The 11,766-nt window shown below is 44.2% G+C and overlaps 1 protein-coding gene across 6 annotated transcripts in view; it reads left to right on the top strand.

Moving 5' to 3' along the window:
- The first annotated feature begins 1,849 nt into the window (after positions 1–1,849).
- The window catches only part of EPHA5 (EPH receptor A5), a 346,405-nt gene continuing 336,488 nt past the window's right edge, over positions 1,850–11,766 (top strand). For 4 of the 6 annotated variants that reach the window (XM_072775223.1, XM_072775220.1, XM_072775222.1 and 1 more), the window contains exon 1: positions 3,077–3,225. Coding sequence is in view for 1 of the 6 variants with exons in the window: in XM_072775221.1 (XP_072631322.1) it covers positions 3,057–3,225 (169 nt within the window). In the remaining 5 variants the exon portion in view is untranslated. Of the gene's footprint in view, positions 1,896–3,023; positions 3,226–11,766 lie in introns of those variants that run through there. The other 2 variants (XM_072775217.1, XM_072775221.1) reach the window with 2 other exon arrangements.

Genomic DNA, 11,766 nt, shown 5'->3' with positions numbered 1-11,766 from the left:
CTAAGAGAGTGCTAAGAGAGTATCTACATTCCACAAAAACAACACATGACCAGATATAAGATCTCTTTAAGGCCCAAATCAAACCATCCTCATTGCCTTGTCTGATTAACTCTTTCATTGCTGTAACTGGAGATCCATTTTACAGCTGTTCATTCTTTCAAGGATATATGACAAACATCATTAAACCACGAAAAGATGGCTGCTATTTAAGGTGAAGAAAACGAAGGATTTGGTTTTCTATAGTCTTAGCCACTTAAGGTAAGGAGTTAACTATCTTGGGTAGGAGATGACATCATTACCCACCACAGTGAACAGTGTCCTGAATTTTTCTGACATACCCAGTTTAATTCTTTTTTATCCCAATATATAAACTTGGAGTTGTTTGAGAATTTGTTCCAGTTTTTCATTCAGAATATGTTGCAATTGTGTTGATTGACATAAATCATAAGCTATGGATCCTTGGAAAAGTAGAACCAAATCACTTCTTTTTGTGAAAAGATCAGTTTGGAATGCTTATTCTCTTTGGATACTGGATAGGATTTTTGATGACAGAGATGTGTATGTGTGAGTAGGTGTCCAGAGGAGGTTGTTAAATATTTTTAGGAGATGAAACTTCTGTGAGATGTAGTGACAGGCATAAAAAAACAAAGAGGTGTGAGGCAATTTAAAGGACACTGAATTCAAATTTTAAGATAAAGCAAAATAGAAATATTATTTAAGATATTGGTAGTAGAATATTTTCAATCTTAGGCTGCGGAAATCTAATAATTTTGTAATCAATAATAAATAATTGGAGATAGGTGAACAGGTTGGTGTAACAGAAATGCAAAGGATATGCAAGAAAAGGGAACTTGAAGATCATTTTCTCCAAATCCCTCATTTTTTGATGAGGATACTGAGACCTACAGAAAGAAGTAACGCAACAAGCTCAAAGTCTCATTAAACTGCTTGTATTTCATATTAGCATTATTATGTATCTGTAGGCATTAGATAACTTGGTTGATATTCTGTTTAGGTATGTTTAAGTAAATCAACTATGATTTGGAGGGAGGAGTTTACATTTTCAATGGTCTTCAAATAGAAATATAAGATTCAACTTTGCCCGTCACCGTGAGGTTTTTTTTTTTTTTTTTGCCACACTGAAAGGCTGATTTCACTGCCATTTCTTTAAATTCACCTCTTGCATTTGGAACACACTACAATAAAAGAAGCTGCTTTTAGATTTCTGGTGCCAAAAGGTTTCAGGGGAAAAAAAAATCAAAGATGAGCTTCCATCTCTTTATAAAATTGCATCACTGCCTCTTTATTCTTTCATCTTTACTGCACATAGTCAAGCTGAAAATAAATGCCATCACCTAAAGATGATGAGAAATTTATTGCGGAGACAAACAGGGCTCTAGAGGTCAGAGCTGGTGAGCGGACTCCCCTTCATTAGGTGTGAATGCAAACCCCATCTTCACAGCAGTCACCATACACAAAATCGAACGAGGTACCTTTCTTCCCAACTCACACTTCGTACGCACATGCTTTAGTTGCAGCATTTGCTACAATCCCCCTCCAGATGTGCCTCTTTGGGAGCATGAATGAGCACATTGAAGAAAAATACTGAAGCAAGAGAACACAGAATAGAGGCGAAGCACAGAAAAAGTCAATTGCTTTAAACCAGGGTGTGTGTGTGTGTGTGTGTGTGTGTGTGTGTGTGTGTCCGGTCATTAGTTTGCAAGTCTCTCCTGCAGTGGAAAACACGAAATCAGAATAATCTTTTGGCACCCCCGGCGTCACGTGGGCCGTGCCAGCTTCCCCGGAATTCACGGCCCAGGGCTGCGAGTCTAGGAGTCCTGAAGTTCTAACACGTCCGACCAATGAGATCGATGGGCTGAATCCTCGCAGCCCAGGTAACGGGGCGCGTTCCGGGGCTCGGGAAGTCCAGTTCTGTGACTCCCCGAAAGCTTCAGCCATACTCACGGTGTCCGTATGGAGAGATCCCACACTTCACTTCTGCAGGAGACGCCGCCTGAGTAGCCACGGCAGCCGCCGGCGTCCTGGAGGCCCGGGCGGGGGTGCGGGGCGGGCACCGGCCGCGGCCCGCTGGGCTGATGCCCCCCGCCTGCGCTGGCCGCCCGCAGCGCGCCGAGCCCCGGGGCCCGCGCCTCCCAGCGCCTCCCAGCGCCGCCGTCTCCGGGGGATGCGCCGTCCGGAGCTCCCGCCCCAGCGCTCCGGGGGGCAAGACGCGCTTTCCCGGGCCGCGCCAGGCGACGCTCCCCGCGCAGCCTCCCGATCCCGGCCTCCGCGGGGGTGTGACTCGGCGTGAGCCGCTCGCACGCGCCGCGGACGCTCCCGGCGGGGCCCGAGCCGCAGAGGGCGGGGGCGGGGCGGGGGCGGGGCGGGGAGCGGGGGCGGGGCGGGGCGGGGCGGGGCGGCGGCGGGGCTCGGACGCGGAGGCGCGCTCGGTGGCGGCGCACAGCCCAGCTCGCCCTCCGCCTCGCGCGCCGCCTGCCCGGGCCGCGGGCTCCGCAGCCGCCCGGCGCCGCCGGCTCCTCCCCCGCAGCTCCCCCGCCGGCCCCCGGCCCCCGACGCCCGCAGCCGCTCCTCCGCGCGCCTCTCCCGCCTCGTGGCGCCTCCTCCCCGTGACCCTCGGCCGCGCCGTCCCTTTCCTCCTGGGTCCCCACCGAGGAGCTCCTCCTGACTTCGCCGAGAGCCTCTCGCCTCCCGCCGCGCCCGGGAGCGCATCCTAGAGACCTTCCGCCGGGCAAGCCCCGAGAGGCAGGGAAGCGGGACGCGGGAGCTTCCCGACGCCCTCGGGTCCGGTCCGCACCTGCACCGTCAGCCGGAGCGGGTGTTTCCTCGGGCCCCGAGGAGGAGGGAGACCGGAGCCGGCAGCAAACTTCGGCCGCCGCGGAGGACCCGAGCCGCGCGCCGGGACGCGGAGGACCCCGCGGGGAGCGCGCAGGACCGCGAGCCTCCCGCGCCCGCCGCCCGGGGCCGGGGCCGGGGCCGGGGCCGGGGCCGGGGACCGAGCGGCGCGGGACAGCGGCGGCGGAGGCGGCCGGGACAGGATGCGGGGCTCGGGGCCCCCGGGCGGCGGCGCCCCCGGCACCCCCGGCGCCCCCGGCGCGCCCGCGTCCCTGGCCGGCTGCTGCTCCGCTCCGCGCAGGGCCCCCCTGTGCACGTGCCTCCTCCTGTGCGCCGCGCTCCGGACCCTCCTGGCCAGCCCCAGCAGCGAAGGTAGGGCGGGGGCGGGGGCGGGGGCGGGGGCGGGGACCGCGGCCCGGGGCGCGCCCCGCATCCGAATTCGCAGGTGTCCGCCGCGCGTGGCTGCGGGCGCCGGGGCCCGAGCTGGTGCGGACCCGGGCTGGGAAGTTGCAGGCGGGGGGAAGCGGGGTCCGACACCCGCGCCCCAAGGCGGGGCGCGGCTGCTGCGCACTTGAAGCGCGTGGGGAAGTGACATTTCGGGCTCGCAGGAGCGGGACCTGCGGGAGGCGCAGCGGCCGCGGGGTCGGGAGGGAGCGCGGGCCTCGCGGAACCGTTCGGTGAGGCCGGTGATGGGCCGCGCCGTGGCGGTGGCTGGCTGCTGCTTTTATTTTTTATTTTATTTTATTTTTTTTTTGGGGGGGGGGGGAGTGCCTTTTGGAAGCTGTTATTTAGGGCATCTCCAGCTGCTCTTCGGGGTGGGTGGGGAGAGCTGCTATTTGTCGAGGGAGGGGAACGGCGAAGGACAAGGACGGGAGGCGCCCCACGCTGCGGGGGGCCCTTCACTTCGGGGGCTCGTGGTCGCGCTGAGAAAGTGGAAGAAGGCGGGAAGGTGGGATGCGGGAGGCGGACGGGGCGGGGAGCGTTGCTGCCGGGAAGTTGCTGCGCAGACCCGCGGGGCTGCTGTCTCGGCCGGTGTCCGCGGGAGGGAGAAGCCCCGCGCCCCCCCCCCCACCCCGTCCTGGAGCCCCCAGGCGTCCTCCCCACCCCCAATCCTGCGCTCAGGCCCGGGGGGGGGGGGTCTCCGCGTGCCCCGGGCGGCAGAGCCGGCCCCGGGGGAGCAGCACCTGCGCGGCGCCCGCTGCTCCCGCGCCGAGCTCCGCGCCTGGGCCCGCCGCCCTCGCTCCCCCCGCCCCGGCCCCAACCCCCGGAGCGCGCCGGGTCCCTGCTCGCGAGCTCCTGCCTCGAGGATGGCGCTGGGGGCTGGGGGCTGTGGCATCTGACACGCGGGGCCGGGCTGCAAGAGGCGGTGGGCTCCCCCCGGCCCGGATGCTGGGGTCTCGCTCCGAGGCTCCGCGTGCCCCGAGGAGGCACAGGACGTGCACACAGCCTTGCACTCCCAAGGCTGGGGACGCTGGCCCGGAAAGATGAAGCCGCAGCCTTCGGGTCGCGCGTGTCCCCGTGACTCGCACGGGTGGTGGGGCTGCAGCAGGACGCGCCGAGCTGGTCCAGGAGCGCTGCCAGCCCCGGGGACCGCGTGGAAGCGGGGCCGACCCCCGGCCCCACCCCATGAACTTCCCTCTTGATCCTTACGCGTGGTCGTACGTCCGACCTAGACCCTGAGTAGCTCGCTCTGCCCGTGCATCCATCCGTCCGTCCGTCCATCCATCCATCCATCCACCCACCTATCCAGGCATCGAGCCGTGGCATCGCCATCTCCCAGGCTGAACCCAAGCGATTTGCATTTTCCTCCCTTCCCCAGAAAGTTGAAAAAGTGTTTTAAGTCGTAGTCCTTGGATTAACTCCGCATGTTAGATTCATTATGCGAGAAGTCCGGAGGATTATGACACGGCTTGGAGTCCTTTTCTGAACTGTCCTCTTCCACCGGAAGGGGCATCTGGTTTAGACTGAAAGAGTAACAGTAATGGTAGTGCCGTTCATCCTTTCCCAGGATGAATTTCCCATTATATTTCAGTGTTTTTTTTTTTTTTTCCCCCCAGGTGTGATGAGGGAAGGGGTTTATGTAGAGATGAAAGGGAGTAGAAGCTCTGGGTTAGGGAAGGGGAGAAAAATGAAGTCTCAGGGAGGGTGACGCCGAGTGGGCACAGGGGCCGAGACTGCGTCCAGGGCAAGAGGCAGGGGGAGTTGAAGGGAAGCCAGGAAATAGCACCGGCCTTTTAAGGTGATGTAAGCAGAGCTCAAATCTTCTGGAAGGTAGACTGGTTGATATCACAGACCTAACAACCACAGGTTGTATCGTCCTTATGCCAGCTACTAGAACGCAGCACAACTTGGGCTGTAGCGAGGTGGGGCTAGCGGGGGCCTATCACTATTTCACACAGTAGGAAATAAAATCGTAATGATATCTATGACTTCGTCTCATTCATTCCATCTCTACCCAACAGTTTTCCACCTTCCCATTAGTATCCTCTCAGAGCATTGCTTCTGTTCTATAAAATTTATGCTCTCCCCTTCTTTTTGTCTCTCCATGCAAGTATTATTATGAATCGAACAATAATATATTAAGATATTGATAGCAGTTTATTTATTTAAAGATTCCAACTGGAGTTTTTGTTTGTGATTATTTCTGGGAGGTCTTTGGAAGATCAGTGGCAGAAAGATTTGATGTATGCACTGCATCCATTAATAACTTGTTCTCTTATACTTTGTCTTCTGCAACCTATGGGTACTTAGTGATTTCTCAGACTATTTGTGTGTGTGTGTGTGTGTGTGTATAATATGTTATATATGTGTATGATATGAATGTTCCCTTTCTGTGAGAAAAAATTCAAGGCAGATAGAAATAAAGGTGAGTTTACATTCATAATTAGGATTCTAGGCATTTTTAAAATTTAACTTTGGTAGACACAAATAAACAGAACTGAACAGAAAAAGCCAAATATATATCTAGAATGTTAAATTGAGTTGGAATAAATGTTAGGATATGTTGGATAAAAGACAGTAAGAGGAAAATGTACTCTTTAGACTGAATTCTAAGATAAGATAAATATATCTTTAGTTGTCTTTTTACGTATATTTGGCATTAATTGCATGTGGAAGAAACCTTTGAAGTACAGTGTAATACGAAACAATTTTATTATAAAATAATCCAGAGGCATATTTAGCAAGAAACTTATCTCTAAGATTGATCAAGCAGGACAAACATTAGCAAGTATATCAACAAGTGAAAATGTTAATAGATTTAATAAGTAGAGAAAGCATGTCCACTGTTATGAATATTGGAGGTGGCCCTGAACTTATTCAGTAACTGCCACTTTTTGCTGTCTGGAGATATATTTGTAAACAAGCATTATTTGACAAGTGCTTTTCGCAGCAGGGATTCTTGGCCAATTACTGCTGAACAGCTCTGCATTGAAAATGATTCACCCGCAGTGAATCAAGCTTAATTCATTGAAGCTACAGTCAGTAATGTCCCAGTAAAGTGCTTCTGACAGTTGTCAGCAGTTTGTATTTGAAAAGTCCAGTTTCTTGTCTCTGAATGTTTTGTATGTTTCAGAAAGTGGGGTGGACGGGCTCTTGGGAGAAACATACACACACACACACACACACACACACACACGGCGTAAAGAATTTTAGGCTAAACTTAAACAATCATAAAATTGTAGATGTTTTCAATGGGAAGAAAGGAAAAAAGAGTTGGTGTTAGAGTTTTTCTTGGTTTATAATAGGACCAGGCCCATAAAACAGATTAGAGGACATAATAGATTTGTAAAACTAAATGGCTTTGTTTTGTGGCCTTGTCATCCTGTTATAATTCATCTCCTTTTAGATAAAACGGCGGGACCCCACAGAAAAGGGACAGTAAAATCATTCCCTCGCCAGGACACTACTGAACAAAACAAGAGAGCAATTATCCTTATTTTAATCTTAGGTGATTGGGAGGAGAAGAAGCCATAAAGAGTTTGGTTTTTTGCTTCATAAACCATGAAAGGGGGGCAGAGGGTTGACTCTTTAATTTTAAGCTTTTTTTTTGAGGTAGACAAAGATCTTAGGTGTTAGGGTGACAGGTAAGAGGATTTCATTTCCTCATATAAGACAGAGAAAAGGGTGGACAATACCTGTATTTACAATGGAATTTTCTTTTTTTATTGAAAATATTCTTTTTGTAATATGACCAGTTATAAATATTATTAACTCTTTATTTCAATCTACATAGGATATAAAAGAGCTTAATTTTTTTTATTTAGAAATGCATTACTGTACTTTCCATTATTTATACAATTAATACTCGTCTCTACAAAATGTGACCATTTAGACTATTTCTACATAAGATGTCAAAATAGGTGATACAGCTATTTATAGACAAACATCCCCAAACTATTTACTTAAATATTAGACTTTATTCAGTGTTGCTACTGTTGCGAAAATGACTATGCTTTAGTTATTTTCACTACATTTTTGCTAATTGACTTGACCACTTGAATCTCCTTTGTTTGGAGTGCTTTCTTATGTATTTGCTTGAATGAGTAATTAATTTCTCTTTCATTTGGAAGAAACCTTTCTACTTTTGACTATAAAAATAGACTATGATACTCATTATTATGTTGTATTAACTAACTATAGCTACTTTTACTTATATGAGTAAAGCTTAATGTTCTTTTTTTAAAAATTGTGCTGCTAATATCTTAAAGATATAACTGCTGTAGAAAGTATTGGTGACTCTTTATATTTCATTTTTTTGCATTTAAATTACCATATATATTTCATTTTACTAATGAGTAGTTTGAATTTAAATTAGCAGAGGTAACCTGATTATTGAAACACGATTGATGCCATTTTTGACCATCTTAGAGTAGTTTTACAATTGTTTTCATAAAGCATCAAAATTAACTGAAGTTTGAATATGCAGCCTTGCTTATTATAAACCATTAAAAATTGATTGCAGTATTTGTCCATTTTTCCTTTCTGGGAAGAATAAATTTTTACTATAAAAGCAATATGGAAGCTAAAAATGTAAATTATCAACTTAGACACTCAGAATGGTTCTTGCAGTTCTAGTATCTCTGGTGAGTATGTATTTATCTGTAGAGCAGAATAGATCCTACTGGTAGCTCTACTGGGTAAATACATGTTTTGTTATTTTGGCAAAATTTATATAATCAGTTGGTTAGGTAGTGATTTCTTCAAGGGAATTATCCTAGTCTACTGTATACATAAGCACACCTAGTGGTATTTTAAATTCACATTAAAAATTTTATGCTATGTTTTATTCCAGACTAGGTGGTACACTTAACGTTTCTATGAGTGTCTACAAAGGTAGCTAAAAAATAAAAATGAGTTCTAAAGGCTTTGTAAATACAGATTCAAATGTTTCATATTTTAAGAAGCTTTATATATATATATATATATATCTTTAAAGTAATAAACACAATGTTTTTTATTCAGTAAAGAGGTATTTGTTATAAGAAATAGATAAGAAAATCTCAGATCTATTCATAATAATTTTTAAAGAACTATATAGCAATGAGAAAACTGGAAGATTTGCCAGTTATTCATGTGAAAGTCTTTTATTGGTTCTATTAAAAGTCTTTAAATTTAAAACTAAATGATTCATTGTTAAGTATTTGGTTTGAACTTCCAAAACAATTAGTATAAGTATTTAGAACAGTCTCCCTTTATCATATATTTACTTTTCTCTTTTTAGTTTCTGACTTTCCAGACATTTCTTTATACAGAGTTATTGAAATAGATTTGAAAGTGTTTGAACAAGTCAAAAAATTTACTTAGATGAAGAAAAAAATGTTTAAAATTTTAAATTCAAATTTTAGAGAACAGTTCATTTTTGATAATACATTTATTAACATATGCAAGTATCATAATGAAGAGCTTTCCACAAAAGCGGTAAAATCAGTAATGCCATAAATTGTGCTATGAAATTATTGTTCATAAATCAAGGTACAAATAGATAGTGGCACAGGTATTCTTGAGTATTGAAAGCTGATTGGAATTTTCATCTTCTGATGCTATAAATTTCCACAGATATAGGATTTATTCATTCCATTTATTCTGATCACATAAAATCAAGAGGTGGCTCTAATTTAAAATTTATATTACAATAATAATAGAAAACAATGAAATGATTTAAAATGTAATTCTAATCAGTGCATTTCATGAGAAATAAAGATTTTTAAATTCCCTTTTAGCTTCTTTCATTATCATCTATAAAATTCTTACTTAATATAATCTGTTAGTGAAAGCAATAAATATTTAAAAAGGAAAGGCACTGTAAGGTACATAAGGATTTGTATGGTGTCTGGTGAAATGTGTGGTAATTTATAGTCTTGTTATTTTTTTTTCGTTTTGTAAAAGCTTAAATCTTTCAACTATCTCTAATGAGAATCTCAGGTGTTACAAAGTCATAAAATAAAACTAATGTAGTAGGTGTACCACTTGGGGTTTTTGAAAACTCTCTGGTTTAGTATGATGACATTTATTAGCTGTCTTAGTGTGAATATAATTTTTAAATGTTTTTTTTTTTTTTTTTTTTTTTTTTTTTATCTTTAGTGATTTAAAGAAACCCTAAGAAGCTATTTCTACTATTTAGAAATTGCTGGAAATTTCTTTTTGAAAATGTGTGTCAATTTCGCCTTTAGAACACCATTTATAATGTACTGCAGTTAAGGAAAACCTAGTAGGTTCTGTTTGTAATCAAGGTTTATTCCAGCTCTTCTTTTCCTGTAAGAACTACAGTCTTTAGTCTCTGATCAGCTTATGGGTTACTTTATTAGTATCATTTACATTGTTTCATAAACTATTGGAGAAGATACAAAATTTTGTTGGTCAAAAGTCAACCCTAGGACATGCATTCTTTCCTCATGTGTTCATGGCTTTAATTGTGGTATATTTGTTAAGCAGAGTGTAGTAATTTGACCAGGTGATGGTGCAGGTGCACATGGACACATTTGGGGGTGTAGAGAAAGATCACAGTGAGGCTGAAACAAAGAGTAAGGAGGAGTGTCAAGGTGGTATCACTCTGACCTTGATATTAATAAAAGTGCTTAGGTTTTATTTTGTATATTATTTTTAAAAATACCATTACCCTTCTCCCCCACACACATATTCTAATTTTATATTTTTCACTTTTACTCTGAGGATATAAATCATAACCTAATGAAAAAAAACCTCTTTAGTTAATTTTGACATCAGTTTAGTTTTCTTTTTTTTTTTTATTCTTCTGTTTCTCTGTAAACTCTACTGTTTTGTTGAGTCATGCCAAATACTTGTGGTGTTAGACACCCCGCAGATTAAATAATTGGGATTAAAGTGTCTGTGATGATTCTAATTCTGTTTTAGTTACTGGACTATTGCCCAGGCCATCTTCTCCATCCATCACACATGTCTTCGGTTCCAACTAAACTGGGCCCATAACTCTGTTAAGTAAATGATTCTGGTTAAAAAAAAAAAAAATCAAAAAGCCAAAACCTGAGGGTTGAAATATTTTGCATATGCTTTGTGAGAAAATGTTCCTACTTGGAAACATGTTTCGGGCTAAGTATTGGAAGATTTAGAGAAAATACAGTCTGTTCTTTTACTGAGAAATGGGTTGTGTCTTTTTTTTTTCTCTTATAATAATGTCACACTCTTATTTTTATCTGCCACATCTCTGTTCCCCTATCCCCCTTCTTCCTTCAAACCCTCCTTTCTTCCTTCACTTCCTTTCTCTCTCTCTCCAATCCTCCTTCCTCTCACCTTTCCTATCAGACACTCCATTCATATAAAGTCAAAGCAAGATAAGAGGATACTAGCTCATGCCTGTTATGTTCCAACACCCCCAAGGAAGTCATGATGTCAAACTGGGTGACAAGCAAGTGTCTTCTGTTAAATTAATCATGGGACTCAGTCTCTAAATGGAAGGAGCATATCGTGTCAAACTAAGTCATACATTGTTTATTTAATTCATACATCAGAAATACAAGAATTTAAACTGTCTCTGTGAGTTTTGTGTTTCTTATAAGATAGCTCACTGATTTTCTTTGCACTGGCTGTAACTTCCTATTCCAAGATGCTTGTTAATGTCTTTTCTGTGGAAAGACAAACTCAGCAGGTAGATCCGGCTGGCACTGGTTTAGCCCAGCAGTCCTCAGCAGGAGCTTTCTCTGTGAGCCAAATTCTGGCTTTCACCCAGAGTCCTCCCTTGCCTTGTGTGCTCTCTGAACAGGTGAGGCTGGCCACCTGGTCTTGTGGAAGATAGCAGTGGACTCTTTTCTCCCTCAAGAGTTTTACTCTGGGCAGTGTAATGACTCTCCTACAAAAGTATACAACTAGCCCTCTGAGAAAAGCAGAAAATACTTGGAAACTGCTGTGTCTGAAGGATTTGAACCATGTCCAGTTTCAAACTATCATATATGATTTCTCTGGAACGAGGAGCAAGGCAATAATAACAGTAATAACAATAGAACTAATTAATCTTACAGAATTGGAATCACTTTTTTTTATTTAAGCTTATGAAACAAAAATAAAAAAATGATTAAATGTTATACAATTACAGAAAAATAAGCAAATACAGAAACTTTGACTTTGAAATTCAAAAAAAAAAAACTAGTCTTGTTTTTGTTTTTTTTTTGTTTGTTTTTGTTTTGTTTTTGGCTGATATCCATTGCTTCCCAACCCTAATTTCTAAGTTCTGAGGACCCTCATTTAGTTTTTTTTTTTTTTTTTTTTTTTTTTGCTTCAGTTCATTTATTTGTAATTTGGTCCTGCCTACTTTACATGATTGTTGTAGAGAACAAACAAGATGAAACAACTTTCTAGTTAGTAGAACAGTTTGTAAATGAAAGTTTTGGGAGTGTGTCTGATTAATACTCTGCATAGTGCATGCATGTTAACACCGTACTT

This window comes from Canis lupus, chromosome 14 (genome assembly GCF_048164855.1).
Source record: "Canis lupus baileyi chromosome 14, mCanLup2.hap1, whole genome shotgun sequence".
Lineage (NCBI taxonomy): Eukaryota > Metazoa > Chordata > Mammalia > Carnivora > Canidae > Canis > Canis lupus.
The sequence above is the reverse complement of the archived record's forward strand: the minus strand, read 5'-3'. Positions and strand labels throughout refer to the sequence as shown.